Genomic DNA, 16,491 nt, shown 5'->3' with positions numbered 1-16,491 from the left:
GATCTTCAGAATACATCGCTCATGTTCATTCAACTCATGCTTTTCTATTTAAAAACCTCTTTGGAGTTTTAAAAAAATGAACAAAACAAAGGAATCTAATTCCTAAATGTATTCTTTCCCTCAGAGCTGTAAACAATGTATTTTATTACCTTTCCTTAGAACATGTTTTTACTCACTCTATATATTCAATTTCTTAAAGCTCAAGCCTTATAATGGGTAGATTCCTGGCAAAATTTTAAGTAAACAGAGTAAATAAGCTATTTAATTATTATTCACAAATTTTTAGTTTCTTCAAGAAGATCCTTATAAAGAAATGGATCCTGCTATTGGTCTGATATGTTTGCACACCTGATTTACAAATGATCACATTGCCACTTTGTGTGCAAGCTATTCATCAATTAGTATTCAGCATCAACTGTGAAGATGAGAGTAAAGAATACAAGACACCAAGGGCCCAACTTCACAGTAATAAATACAAATAAAAAGCTGTATAGGAGAGGAACTATTAATTAGATATGCCAGTACACATTTAGGATGCAGTCAGGACAATTGCCAATAAATGCTTTCAATATTCATAAATGATTCAAGCAACCAGTCATATATAACAAACTACAAAACTTAGCTCCTCAGCTTAAGATAGAATGGTTCCTTTTCCCACCTCCCAGAACTGCTGTCAATTCTTCCTTTCTACAAGTTGAAATAAATAAAAGGATTACCTGTGATTTTTCAGTTTTGCTTTACTCTCGCAATAGCATCACACTCCTATTTGGACAAGGGAGCAGCAGGGGTAGTACACTATCTCTTCAGGAATCCCCCCAGCATACTTTTCTTTACTGTTTTACATATGTGCTACTGTATTCTTTCTTTCCACTAAAAAAGGTGAAACATGTTGCAAATCTAAAACTGCTCTAAATATAAAGCATTATAAAGAGGTTTAAGTATGATGAGTCCAATAGCTTTAACTTATACAATGCATTTGTTACTGAAATTCAGCTAAATATTCTTAGAGGAACAATATGGACTTCAATTCTGGCAGCTGTCCATTTTGTCAGTGGTTTTCATTTAAAGACATTCCCAACTTCCAAAACATCATTTCGAGATACTTTTCCTTCTATGCCTTCTTCATGCAGGCTCTTAGCACATGTGAAAACTCATAGACAACTTGGGTTCTTAAAAGTATTTCTTTCATTATGCACGTTCAAACTCAATTTATCCATTCTGCCCTATCCATTCTAGATAACCTTTGTAGTGTTCTTCACTAGTTGAACCCCACCCTTTCCACTTCCCATCCTTTAAGACTTTACTCAAACCACATCTCCTGGGTAGACTTCTCTGAGCACCCCAGGCTACAGTCTCTCAAATTCTTTTCAATTTTCTTCATGTTTTTCTTTGGTACTTCTAAATTTACACATAAATATATTTTTTCTGTCTAGTTTGCAGACCCTCTCACATTCATTTTTACATAGCAGTTAGTATGGTAGCTGGACTACAGTAGCTTTCAAATATTCAAGTACACAAAAAATTAAAATGGAAATGAGAGATGAAATTCCAATAGAGCTAAGGTTCATTTTACTTGGATACTATATAAGTGATTTGCCAATTGGTTTAGTCAGTACTGTAACTGTTTTGTCTCCGATTTTGATTATCAAGTTCTGGGTATCTTGTATTGTTAGAAATTAAAAATACAACAGGGCTAAATAGTTTAAAACACTCATGCCTATATTATCAATATGGAGTATCTGCTTTATATGTTTATATATGTATCATTACTGTTACTAGAATCAACTAGTGAAATTGCTGAATAGTTTGACCAAAGAATTTGGTAATATTTTAAAATTTGTTCTTTGTAGTTTAACAGTTCATTTTAAAGAAAAGATTTATTTAAGCCACATGGTAATAATTAAAACCACAGAACTAGATGAGACCAGGAGGCATTAGCACATGCTTTAACTCCAGATTTTCTAGCTTTACTGCATTTTGAAAGCATCATAGAAGCTTCTTCAGGAAAAGAGGTTTCAACCTATTAGGTTATATGTTCCAAGTTTTGTGATCTTATTTGTTATACATCAAATCTAATTCAAACTCTTCATGTTATAGTTTAAAAAAAAGAAATCACTAAATACACATTAGGCAAAATAAATACTTTATTGTTTTAATTTTTCTTTTAGAAATCACTCCTTGTGTGGTAATTCAAACACTTAGAACCTTTTGGATATTCTTTCAAAGAATATTGTTAACATTTCAACCACTTTGATTAAAATTTCACACAAAGAAATATAATAGGAATTGAAAATTATAATGCTAAAAGAGTAACTCCAATGGCATTTGGTTGTTACTTTACACATTTATCACTTACAATATCAAATAGGAAACTATTTTCCTTTTTTTCCCATAAAAAGTTTTCACTAGTTAAAACTGAATTTAAACCATCCAATTATGAGGAAAATAAATCTAAATTACTTCCATTTTGAAAACCAAAACCAGCTTATTCATTTCTATCCATTCAAGTCATAGGCTCCATTATTTTGGCAACACTCTACCATTTATACTAAAAGACAGAAGAAACATCTTATTATTATAAAGATGTTTGAACAATGCAAAAAGTACATAGTGTTTAACATAAGCCACATTTCAAAAAGAGTACTAAATAAGCTATAATAAAATTACATTTGTCTTGGGTAAAGTAACAATGCTTACAGTGTAAGAACATTAAGTAGGAAATCTCATACAATTCTATCCTACTGCTATTAGTAACCTCCTCAAAAATTAAGAGCAATTTTACAACAGAACAATTTTTCCCCTTGGAAGTGAAACTAACAGCAGTGAAGGGAAGATCAATTGTTGTTTCAAGCTCTCCAAAATTGCATCTATTATTATTGCACAGTAAATACCTCATAGAGGTCAGTGTTTTAAGAAGCTATCTGAAGAATATGTTATTTATAAGTTGGTTAAGTCTGGAAGTTTTCAAGTTTTAAAATTAATTCTAAATAGGGAATTGATTGGAAAATATTGACATACAAATAAATATTAGGCTTTTCAAATGGCTACAGTTTTGATAGTTGAGAAAGTCAGCAAAGTGCCTAAGTTTCTATGTATGTTTTTTAAAAAGATATGTGAAGAAATAAACATTTTACACTGTATACAGTAGCCCAGCTGAGCAGCAAGTATCTTCAGAAGCACAAATAATACCTCCACCAGTGTATATCATTGATAACTTCATATCCCATGGCTAATAGGATCCATCCCAACCTTAAAAAAAGTAAGAAAGATGAACATTATACCTTCTAAAAATATTGTTAAATTACTTCCAATAAACTATTGTTATTAACAATAAATATTGTTATTAACAATAAACTTGTTATTAAAACGGTTCATGGGGGGGTTGAGAATATTCTCTCTCTCTATATATATATATTAACATTGATCCTACTATGATGATTACTATATAGCTTCCAAGAGTCAAGATTTTTATCCTTGGCTTGAATAACTATTAGTTGATTTATAATATGGGTAATCAAAATACTTTTCCCTTTTGTAGAGATGAAATTACATACACTTTTCAATTAAATTTATTTCTCATTTTATTGAATGGATAGTAATAGTTTTAGTAAAGCTATTATTCTACTGAAAAGTTATTCTACTTTTGCATCTACCAAGTTTTATTATTGATATGTAGTTTATAAAAGGCAATTAAAGCAAAGATGAAATTAATTCATTTTAATAAAAACTTATAAAGTTTTTTATATAGTATAACTAGATATGGACATAGAATGTGTGTCTTTAAAAGACAAAACATTAAGATACAAAAATTTGTGATTGATGTTTAAAATCTTGGTCCATAAATTGTACACCTGAAATATTACAGCTAAATCTTTAAAATAAGACTCACGTTTGATGGTCCTGATTTCCTCAATTTCACCATTATTTATTACAACAAAATTTCAGTAAAATGATAAAAATACAGACAATTCCTTGGGGTTTAGTATAAGAGATGTAACTTGCTTAAACTTAAAATGGGGTTGATGAGATTCCCAAACTTATGGTAACATGTTATATACAACCGAAATTCAAGATTCAGTGAGAGAAACAGATCTTTAAAAAAAAAAAATATTCAAAAACAAGTGCTAATTTATCTTTATCTAAAATAAATTGAGAAAAATTTACCTATTCCATTTAATGACTATCTTGTTTAGAATTAGATGCTTTACTTGAAGATACTGCTGCCAAAAGTCCACTTACAATTTCTCGTCTGATTTCCCCAACAATAGACTCTTTAATCTAGAATAGAAAAGGAAAAAAATCATTTAACAATATGACTATTTTCAGAAAAATAATTAGTAACACTTAATTCCCGCAATCAGTTAAACCATAGAGAAAGGTGCAACATTCATGTGAATCTCCATGAAATCCAGACGTATTGAGAATATCACATTCATCTATTCTCAAACCCCAATCAGATTTAAGTCTATAGCACAACTCAGAAAACTGGATTATAAACTATCGTAATTCTTAAGTTGAGAACATAAGGCATTTTTATTTCATATGTTTTTTTGTTAAAGTATATAAGCTTCAGCTATGTGCAATTTAGAAATCAACACGTGTATATTCTAAATTAAGTTTACCACTAGAAGTTTAGTTCTATCCTCCATCAAATTGTCCCCTTTTACCTGATTTACCCACTCCATTCTTCTTCACTCCTGGTAACCACTTAATTGGTCTTATAGTTTATAAGTTTATTTTCTCTAAATACCATACAGGAGTGAAATCATAAATGTTGTTATAGATTAAAAAGCTTCTGTTAAACAATTTGCTTCATAGCACAAAATAGCTTGGAAAAAGTAACTAAATGTTAGGTTCACTTTGATGCTGTTTATTAATGTTTACCTTTGTATATTAATCAGCAGGATACTCAATGTTCTCATTGTTAAGAAAACCCACTAGTGGCAAAATAATATACAGGTATGTGGCCTGTTTATGCCAACTGAAAATAAAGTATATAAAGAAATTATTTATTGTTCTAACCTAACATGCACATTTTAAGTGGGAAGAAAAAATAATCATTTAGGACAATTTATTTTAAAACATCCTGTAAACAACTATAAACTCTAGAAAAAGTAATTGTTCTTTAGTTGTACAGTGCTTGTTATCACCCACCAAATGAAACTTTTGCTTCAGATACGAATAGGCATTTCATTTGGTTGTTGGAGAAGAAACAGATGTAGGGACCAAGACAATCAAGATTTTCTTCTCCAGATGCCCAAACATTACACACGCCTACCCTCACTTTTCTCTAATGATACAACATCACCTTCAAATAGCCCTTTGTGAATGTTTTAAATGTGTATTTCCTGAAATAAACTGATAATGCCTTCCCAAATTAGCACTTGAGATACTCTCAACCACCTTTTAAAAATTCTACATTTCTACAGTTTCCTGTCAGCCTGATCTATTTCCTAAAATGTTTGCAAGCACATCCTGAACACATCACAATTGAAGGCTTCCAAAAACAGCTCTGTGTTAATCTGCCATGCAAAACTGGTACACAAAACATAAAGTTATACGTAAGTATTCATAGAAACAAATGCTCCTTTGCTACTAACCATCTGTACTGAACAGATTTAAATAAATATTAGCTTCTTGTTTTATGCTCTACCAATTATTTCTAAACTGTAAACATCATCAAAGGTTTTTTAAAGTTAGTAGTAACTCAGATTCATTTTTTAAATATGTGCTGGATTTAATGCTATGAAAACTGTAATTTCTTTCCCATAGTATACAACTGCAAATAAATGATGAATCAGAACCACTGCAGATCAGTATTTACAATAGAAAATGAGTAGTATAATCTTTCCAGTCCCACTGTTTAATGATACAGTAATTTTATTAAATCTCATCCTAAAAACAAGGCAGAGGTATCTATACAAACCAAAAATATGTGCCAATGTGATTCTGTATATGGGAACAGTAAATCATTACTGAAGTAAAGCATAAAACCATTTCTTACCATCAAGGATGTTACAATCTAGATAGGCAAAAAAAAATTGTTTCATAAAATATTAAGAGGCAAAAATCAATTAATTAATGATATAAGAACAAAATAAAATTTGAAAAATAAGAGATGAGTATGAGCTAGAAGAAAAAAAATTTAAAATTCTCAGAAAAATAGCAGACTTTAAATTAGTAGATCACAAAAGCAGAAAATGTCAGATAATTGTTAGGTTAGCAGTCAACAGCACCTAGGATGGGGGGCAGGGGGAATTGACAAGATAGTTGTCAATTGACAAGATAGTTCTAATTGACAAGATAGTTCTAATCTAATTGACAAGATAGTTCCTAAGAAGGGGAAAAGAAAATTGAAATAGGAAAGTTGAGGTCAAATTTTATTTACTGTGAGCTACTTCAGGGAGAGGATTAGGTCTCATTTATTACTGTATCACAAGGTAAGTGTTTAATAAATGAATGAATCAATAAGAGTGCAAGAGAGAGTATGAGACACAAAAAGAAACTGACAGTAGAAAAACAACCACAAAGGAGCACTGAAGATGACAAAATGCTTTTAATAATTTATTTAAGGAATATAAATTAGTACTAAATTTTCTCATGCTACAGAGAAGGTGAAAGAATTAAGAGCGAGTACACTACTGGGATGGATTGTAAAGTTACCTTTATGAACACAATTTCCAAAAAGTACTGCAGGCCTTGAGGACAGACTACTTGAAATTAAGAAAGGAAAGTTCATTGGCCACATAAACAGATTGAAGTGTGGGGCAACACCCATTTAAGATGCACCTACTGAGTGCCCACTCTGTAGCAGCCATTTATATTGTGATCACTAAAAGTTGTTTAAAACTCAGATAAGTTATGTTATTTACCAAAACACATGTTCAAAGCATGTCGGTGAAGTATAATAGAGACCAAAAGTCATGAATCAAGTTTAAGAGCTTAGACAAAAAAGAAAAATTCTCTAAAAACAAAGATGCAGTGGTTTACTGTCATCTGTTAAGATAACTCCCACTACATCCAACAGGACAACAGCAGTGTAAAGTGACATTAAGAACATGTCTGTGGGGCCTCCCCGGTGGTGCAGCGGTTGAGCACTGGGTTGCGAAGCTGCCCGCAGCCTCTGCAGCGCCGGTTCAATCCCCGGGTGCTCCCCGGCCACTGAAGGAGGGTCCCACATGGCGCGCAGACTGTGGGACTGCGCCTGCCGCCTGCTGCTCCCCTCAGCAGTGTACTTTGGTCCTTCTGCCTGCTCTGCTCCCAGCTCTGGCTCTGGTGAATTCTCTCACCCTCCCGCGCTTCTGACTGTACCCAGTGCTTGTATAAATAAGTAAAAATAAATCTTCAAAAAAAAAAAAAAAAAAACCATGTCTGTGAACCTATCCCCTTGCTTCAGGGATATCCAAGATAAGTGACACTGTCAAGGTAAATGCCAGCCCCTGAGCAAGACCTCACTTCAATGTGCTCAATGTCACTGGCACCAAGAAGCAATTCCAGAAGTTCTGACACTTAAGTCTATCTACTCCCCTGCCCCCGAAAAATAAAATTGTCCCATTCAAAAAAAATTGTTTGACCCAACCAAAGGGTCAAACAAAGACAAACTTTAAAACCAACCCTTGAAAACTGACCATAGTTCTGAGGCATCTAAGAGGGGAGGGGAGGAGGGAGACAAAGAAGGAGGGGTGAGAATGGTGGGGGGGAGGGGAGCACAATGGACTGTGGGTGCTTTAGTGGTGGGGAGGCTACAATGGCCACACCTGAGGGAAGGAATCCTACACTGTCAAAATATTAACAGAGACACAAAACAATGGTGCTTTCATTAGTAAAAAAAAAAAAAAGTTCCCTTTTAGGAAAAAAAAAAATTGTTTCTGTTCTTTCTGATGTTTAATTTTGTTGAATTTGCTTCTGTGGGCACATGCCACTTTATTCTACTAAGAAATCTTTCTATAACTTATTTTTTAAGTAACTATAAACAGCTTCATTCTGTTTATATATTATCACAGACCACCTGGGAAAATTCCAGGAGAGAGTATTTTCCCACTACACAATCTGCAGTGAAAGGGGGTATCTTTAATCTGAAGGAGGGGACATTACTGAATGAGTTTATTAAATGTCTGAATGAACTTTCTTTTAATGTTCTCCTACTAAAGAAGAAATCTGTTGTATAGACACATTACAAACAAAAGCATTCTTTTAAAAGCTTCACATATGATGAAATGATGGAAACAAAAGCCTGACAGACACCATTGTTTTCATGCACCCTGAGTGCAATAAGATGACTTTCCTAAAAGTTAATCCTCACCTGCAAAACTGTTCAATCCAAGATTATATCTTGCCTTCCTGAATAGTGACTTTGTTAATGGGGTCAGGAGCCCAGAACTTACTGGAAAGACAGAATCTAATTTTCTTGATAGCTAATACAACAGGCATAAAAAGAGTGGAACTCAGTACCCTGTATGTTTAAGAAAAAAAGACTATGGATCTGAACTGAATGGAATCAAGATTAATCTGAATTTTAAATATTTTGTGAACAAAGTTGAAGAGAATACCACTGTAATTGAACTAGGATAACATTAATAAATCACTTTTTAAAATTATACTGGCACTGGACTAGTTTATCATGCACTGATTTATCTGCCAGTGTATGCTTTTAAAAATAATTTTATTTTATTCAACACTGCTTTACAGCAGTATATGTAATTCAGAGTTATAAGATAACTCCTCCTCAGATGCATGTCACCAGCCATTCCCACCACCAAGGTACCCATAGTTCTCTACCATTAGCCATTGGCACCTCATCGCCATTGCTCTCCTCCACTGTCTCCCATGCCCCTTAGTAGCCTTAATTTTACCAACAGATTTCTAGGGTTTGTTACTGCTTTGGTTTTGACCAACCTTTTGCTTTGTTTCTCTGTAGTCCACATGTAAACAAAAATCTATTATGATTAATATAGTTGTATTTCCCTTCTGACTTATTTCACTTAGTGTAATCCCCTCCACTTCTATAAATGTGACCAACATCAAGAGTTCATTTTTTAACAGCTGAGTTGTATTCCATTATGTACACATACCACATTTTAATTCACTTATCTATCCTTGGACACTTGGATTGTTTCCAGAACTGAGCTGACCAATATATGCTTTTAAAGTGGTTCAAAATCAAATCAGAGACATCCTGCAGGGGAGGAGCAGGGAGAGGGATCTGAGGGAGGGAGGGAGGCGCACAGAGGACTGAGGTGATGGTGCACGAGTGCATTGGTGAAGGAAATCTATGGGGACTACACCTGAGGGGGTGGGAAGAAGCAAATATTGTTTAAAATGAACAATAATGTAGGGCCTCCCCTGGTGGTGCAGTGGTTGAGTGCTGGGCTGCAAGGCTGCACACAGCCTCTGCAGCGCAGGTTAGTTCCACAGCCTCTGGCGAGGGTCCCACAAAAAAACAAAACAAAACTTCAGTACATCTTAAATACTGTATTGCTTCTTAGGAGCTACATAGCCTGCTTAGTAAACCCTTCTTTGTAGACAGTAAAAGGGTAAATGGTAAGCACAACTTCTTCCAAACTACTTCACATTCTGAATCAGAGATATAATGGGTTTAAGTAATAAATTCTGAAATAATTTTCTTTTTTATTTTAAAGATTTTATTTACTTATTTATTATTGCATAGAAGAACTGTGTTGTAGGCCAGAGTTTGGGGGGGGGGGTAAGAGGATTCATTAGAGACAGAGTGGAGAGAAGAGCAGGTGGATTTACTGAAATATACTGCTAAAGGGAGCAGTGGACAAGACAGGCGAGGTCTGCTGTGACATGCGGATTAGGTCCCTGGGCGGGGATCGAACTCAGGCAATGCACTGAGGTGACAGCGCTGAGACTTAACCCCTAGGCCACTAGGGAAGCCCCTGAAAAAAAATTTTCAAACATCTACCTTGTACAGCAGTTTAAACATCTTCAAATTAGAAAATCGTCTGTGTTTAGTAGGCAGTTCTTATGAATGATGAAGCAATTTAATCCAAAGCATCAAAAACAGGAACAGTAACTTCCATATGCTATGTTCTATTACCCAAGAATCCATGCTCTTGTCTAGGAATGTGTTACTCCTAGAAATTACTTATAGCTCATCTCAGGCCATTAACAACTTAAAAAGAACTCAAGTGTGCAGTAAGGGAATATCTGTGCCAAATTAAGTAACAACAGAATTTTCAGTGAAAACTTTCAAACCAAAGCAAACAAAAAAACACATTCACAACAAAATATCACATTCTTAGAAGGGAAAAAGTTGCCTTAAAACTTACTTCCTCAGTTAACACATACTTGTAGAAAAACAATTTCATTCAAAACATGTTATTTGATATGAAATATATAAATAAGAATGGATGACAATCATAGTCACACCTAACTGAGCAGAGTGGATATACAGTTTACTAACGTTAGCCAGTAATAGCCAACTTGCAAAAATAATTACATTTGCAGAACAAACATAGAATTAAAATCTTTTAAACTTTTAGTAAGTCATGCCATGAAAGAAATTATATACGTGCAATCTCTTCTGCTTGCTACAACATTTGCTCTGAAATATGAATGTGGGTTCTCAACATAACTGAAATATGAAAAAATGAATATAAGTTTCACATTTGCTTATGTGCAAGGAACACAAAGTAAACCAGGGAACTGTATTCAGTTGAACCTAGGAATACAGTACACAAAATGCACACACCTTAAACATCTTCCAGCTATCTCACTTCACTAAGTATTATGAGTCACACCTGTCTCTATCTGGTATTAAAAGTTTTTGCTGGATTATAGATCACCCTCTATGACTTCATAATAACTCACAAATTGCAACCCTTCCCAAACACAATTCTGCAAACTAACGTTAGGGATTTTTTCAAGATAGAGTGTCAGATTACAGTATTTATGTAGTTCTGAACAACTTGACATGCATAAAACTACACTATTTTTTTTATTATTTTTTATTATGGTTCTATTTTAAGTATGTCACTGACAAAGTTTTGAGTGTTACACTTCTGTAAGCTCTGGTTTTTACTGCACTAATTTGCACAACACAGCAATTTTTAGGAAAGCATGTTATACTATAAAACTGACTGCATTTTTAGCATACTTTTCAAGTGATACAAATCACATGTCTGTAATTGATGGTACCTAATGCACACAAACTAGTCCCTGGGACCAGAGGATGAATGGTCCATTTGATTTAGGTCCGTTGTCAACATTCTCACCTACAATCACTAGAAATTTGTTCTATGTTAATTCTAAATATAAATTAGATTCATATTGCTAATTTTTTTTTTTGAAATACCTCCATTAAAACTAGGGAGTCGCTGATCCCAATTTCTCTGGCTTATTTAGATCCTTTCCATTTCTAAATTCTTAGTTCTTGAATACATCATGCTCAATGCTTTTCTGTGTGGTTTTTCCATTGTTTCCTGGGTAGTCTTGTTCATCCTTCTATTATACGACTTTAAGCTTATGGATTTCATGTTTTCTATATATATTTTCTATATATATTTATATATATTTTCCTTTCCCCTTTTACAGAAAAGATACTCATTCTTAAGAATTCTTAAGAGAACAGAATGGGGGGAAAATTCAATATATGTAATTGTATCTAATCTGTACACTTTGACTGGACTTTGTACCCAAAGGCATAGTGTGATTTAAGAAGATTAAAAAAAAAAGCCATTTTAATAAAAGTGTATCTAAAGCGATTTCTCCTTTTAAATAATACATATGCTATTCCTTCTAATTTTGGTCCTAGTGCCAAAATACTGCTCTTACTAATGTTCTCAGTTACCCTTAAACCTTTGACACTAACTTTCCTATTTTTTTGCCATCCTGTTAGTAACCTAGAGCTATGGTTAAATACCTCAGGTTTATAACTGCTCTCATATAAAAATTCTATGCTTATATCTTTAAACAACTCATATGAAAATTTCCACATTTTGCATTTACTAGACCAAATAGACCAAATTCTTTGTAACTATTCAAGTCACAACACCATTTCCTCATTTCAGTAGAGCATGAATAACAGCTTTTAATCCTGGAAGAGATCCAAATTATAATCCCTTTTTTTGCCAATGTGGAAACAAGTCTAAAGAGTTGTCATGTTTATCTATCTTGAAATCTACAATTACCTTCTTCACGAGAGTGAAATTAGAGAACTGCCGTTATTTACATTAGTGTTAAAATTTGCAGAAATTCCATTACAAACATAATTTAATAGACACAAACTGGATCAGTTGAAAGTTAATTTAAAAGCTCTCTAAAACTTATTGAATACAGTGCAAAAGTTCAAATAAAATCTCCTCCAAGGCATATTGCCAAATAAATTAAGTGTAGATTTTACTCACCTCCCGTATGACTTGCTGCAGTTCATCTTGCTCCACATTTTTATGCATTTCCTCAGCAGCTGGCATTAATGGGATTTTTTCATGTCCTCCTTCCACTTCATATTTAGGTCCCACAGTCTCAGAGGCTTCTTCTGCTCCAACTTCCTCAGAACTTTCCACTTCTGGAGGCGTCTGCACAGAGCCTGTTCTAGAAGGAGCAGTTGGTGTAAGGGCCACTGATGCTCGGAATACTTTCTTCCTTTGTACCACATGGGCCTTGGGTTTAACTGCTGAGTCATTAGAAGGTATTCCAGTTCTTTTATTAGCATGAGAGGGACTAGAACATACGGAAGAGGACTCTGATGTTGCTTGGGAGAAAACAGATTCTGAACTTTCTCCAGGAGGAATTTCAAACCCCATTTCTCCAAGTCCCAGGCCCAATTCAGACTTCAGATATGATTGTTCCCGCATCAGTTCAGTAACCTGGAGAACAGAAAAATTGTAATTGTTCTCTCTTGAAATTAACATTGGTCGTTAAAAAGGTTAAAATCCTACTGTCAAAGTCATTTAACTTGTAAAGTCATGATTTAATTCATTCACTTAGCAATTGGAAATTTGCTCAATTGGAAATATAAATTTGTAATGAGATCATGCCATAAAGTGTGTAGCTAAAATATATAGCTGGATAAAATTTTACTTGCTATACACAGATGACCAAAGAGTAACTAGTGAAAAACAGTTATTTATAAAAGAAACAATTTGACTGAAATATATTAAAGTCAGAGTTTTGCTCAAAAAGTAGTCCAGCTTCTAGATTTAACTACCTAAAGCACCTGGAATCAAACTAGAAAAACTTCTCCTAGGCAATAAATTAAATACTTTTTGTGATGCATTATCTCCTTTTGATCTAAAAATAAAATCATTATGGCAATTAAGCTGGCTTTCTGGTGGTCTAAGATTGTCCATATGGGTCTCTGATGCCATTAAAATAAATGTTCTTAAATTAAGGCCTATGTCCTAGATTAAAACATAAAATGGCAATGGGCTTTCAGAAGTGCCAAACTCACTTTCAATTAATTTATCAAATATATTTAAAAAAATTTCATATATACTAGAAAAACAGTGTTTATAAAATGTCTCAGTAGTCCCTCCTTATCCATGGTTTCGCTTTGTATGGCTTCATTTAATGCCAGGTCAACTATGGTCTGAAAATACTAGATACAATAAGGTATTTTGAGAGAGATTCCACAATAATGAACTTTTATTACATGATCTATTTTACTATTAGTTATTGTTGCTTATCTCTTACCATACCTAACTTTAAGCTTTGTCACAGGTATGCATGCATCTATATGAAAAAACTTGGTATAATCAGGGTTTCCCAAGGGAAGTCTCAGAACATTCTTTCATATATAAGGGGGGACTACTGTACATCATTCCTTTCCCCACTAATTTAAAAGGAGAGAGGCTTACTGGTTCCATTACATTCAATGGAGAAGGGCATGACAAGTTATCAGCACTTCTACTGCCACACATTCCCTGAAAAAGAACAATATATATGTGTGCACATATATTTTTTTTCCAACTGTGTTTTATAATAAAATGAATCAACTGATTATTGCTCTGATGCATCCCTTTATGTCACAAAGTTCCCTCTCAACTCTTCGGGATCCTTCTGTGACCAAAGGTGCATAGAAGATATTTTGATGCTCTTCTGTCACCAAAACTCATTTCTTAGAATGGATCAAAAACCTTTAATGAAAAAAGATATCTATAAATAATATAGAATATACTTATTTTATACTATACATATATGCGTATATATACACTTTTTATTCTGATTCTACTTCATATGTGTACATACACGTGAGAGTATTCACACATTTACTTTTAACAAAACCAAGTATATTGTTCAAGAAAAAAATCCACTATTTCCACATTTTAACACAACATATTCAACAACTGTGAAGATATTGCCAAAATAATAATATAACTGAAGTTTAAAATTTATGGAAAGGAACATTAAAAATATAAAAAGTGGGACAAGAGAAAGTGTTTCTTTTCATTGTCTTGGTTGTAAAAATATCTTCCACCTTTATAATGACCTCATTTGATTCCAAAATAAGGAAAGTAAGAATCCAAAATAAAGGGAAGTTATTTAGTGACAGGCAAGAAAAAGAAAAATAGTAAAATATATTTTTTCTTTGCAGTTACAAAATGATTAAAATCTAAACTAATCATATGTTAATCATCTATTTTTCCTTTAAAATCCTTCACATTTAGCATTGTCCTTACTCTCTTTGAAAAATAACAATTAATTTTTTTACCTAATCTAGGTAATTAGAAAAATAATCACAACTAACTTGTGGGAAAGGCTCCTTAAATATTCTCCATGCCTCTAATGCAAATAAAATAAATATTCTTAAGTTAAGGCCTATATCCTAGATTAGAACATAAAAATTATGAGTAAAAACTATGACAGCCATAAGGTACCATACCAGTGTCGAGGAGTGGTAGGGAGAAGGCGTACGCACACGCAGCTGCTCCTCCAGGCACAGCAGACGCTCCTCCAGCTGTAGTTCCAGTTCCTGGAGTTCCATTCGAACTGAATTTCTCAAACTCTGGAGCTGATCAACTTCACACCTGAGTATGGACAAGCACAGACTCAGAAAAAAGCAGTTTGAGGATTTTTATTCATAATTCTCTTGACATTATTAAAGTCATCAGAAGATAATGAATATCCAAATTCTATGAATTAGTACAAGAGCATATACAGCAGGTATAACCACTATGACAACTGGTCTTTCTTCCTCTACTTCTTATACAAATATCTCAAACAATAATAACTAAATCAGTGTTTCTCCTTAATACAATGAAGACAGAAACTTACTCAGGACTACCTAATTACTGCCTAATTTGGGTAACAAAATACAGAGTACATACCAGTAGAATAAGAACTAGCTTAAAAAGAAAGTTGAAAATTCTTTTCGCATTAAAAACATTTCGAGTTACATTAAAACAAAGCGAACTTTTACCTTTCCTCCTCAGTCATATGATGATAAACCATGGTTTGCTGACGTAGCATTGCCAATTCTAGATCCATCATTTGTGTTCTAAATAAATTTAGGCTCCGTCTCATAACTTGGAGCTCCTGAAAAGTATTCTAAAACACAAAAATAACAAAATTATTTCAAAATCAAAGACGTGATTTTGAAACATCAAGATTTAAGTCAAGAACTTACTTCGTAAAAAAAAAAAAAGAAGAACTTACTTCGTAAAGAGGTAGAACAGATGATTTCTGAGTGCTATATGGAGCAGCAGCAAGGTCATGTCCTCTGATTATAGGGTACTTGAAAAGAGTAGAAGTATGATTAGAAACCAGTGTCAAAGTAACTACTTCTAAAATTATCTAAGGTGTTAAAAAGGTGGAATTTGGGGCCTATATATTTTATCTTTGAGAGAAAAATCTGCCATTTCATACTGTAAGCAAAAAAATCCACCATCCCCCCCATGCTACCTATTATATCTATCTGTTGATATGTAAATGAGTCTATTTAGAATGAGGAAAAGGCAAAGCAAAAGTTTAAATCTGTGTCTGAAAGGACTTTCCTCTTGCCTTAAGAAAGTAGGAAAATAAACAAAACTCAAAAATGGAGAGGCCACAGTAAATTTCATTTAAGACTACAGAAACTACTGACTTAGGAGTAGCAAACAAACATCAGTCCTTTTTCTCAGCCACCTACCATATGTCATTACTTTAGGCAGAGAAGAAAAAACATAAAAACGGTAAAAGGCACTCCCGGAGTTCAAGTGTTCTCACAATATAATAAAGAAAACAAAAGAGAAGTAAAAAAAAATATATATATTATAATGGAATGGAGGGGGGTGGGTACTGCAATAAAAATAAATGAAAATTCAGATTAAATGAATAAGTGATCACAACAGTGTTGGCATCTGAGTTGAGCCTTAACAGTAAACAGGACTTGGTCAGGCAAAGACAGACAAGGGCAGGGCAAGACAATTCAAATTTAAAATAAAAGTATCATGTAAAGCAGATACTAAGGACATACAACTACTTAGAGGCCCACATGCACTCCAAGTTGGCTAACGTGCACACATAAAGAATGAGACACAGAGGCCAGGT

At 33.6% G+C, this 16,491-nt stretch overlaps 1 protein-coding gene across 1 annotated transcript in view; it reads right to left on the bottom strand.

Moving 5' to 3' along the window:
- Window positions 1–4,173: 4,173 nt before the first annotated feature.
- The window catches only part of ITPRID2 (ITPR interacting domain containing 2), a gene marked incomplete at its 3' end in the record, with an annotated part of 36,404 nt that continues 24,086 nt past the window's right edge, over window positions 4,174–16,491 (bottom strand). Inside the window, exons 12-17 of the mRNA XM_084258994.1 lie at window positions 15,619–15,696; window positions 15,383–15,510; window positions 14,846–14,990; window positions 13,821–13,886; window positions 12,369–12,830; window positions 4,174–4,278 (exon numbers count right to left, since the gene is read on the bottom strand). Coding sequence (XP_084115120.1) covers window positions 4,174–4,278; window positions 12,369–12,830; window positions 13,821–13,886; window positions 14,846–14,990; window positions 15,383–15,510; window positions 15,619–15,696 — 984 coding nt within the window. The remainder of the gene's footprint in view (window positions 4,279–12,368; window positions 12,831–13,820; window positions 13,887–14,845; window positions 14,991–15,382; window positions 15,511–15,618; window positions 15,697–16,491) is intronic.

This window comes from Talpa europaea, assembly GCF_964194135.1.
Source record: "Talpa europaea genome assembly, chromosome: 1".
Classification (NCBI taxonomy): domain Eukaryota; kingdom Metazoa; phylum Chordata; class Mammalia; order Eulipotyphla; family Talpidae; genus Talpa; species Talpa europaea.
This window is presented reverse-complemented; position numbering and strand designations above follow the sequence as displayed.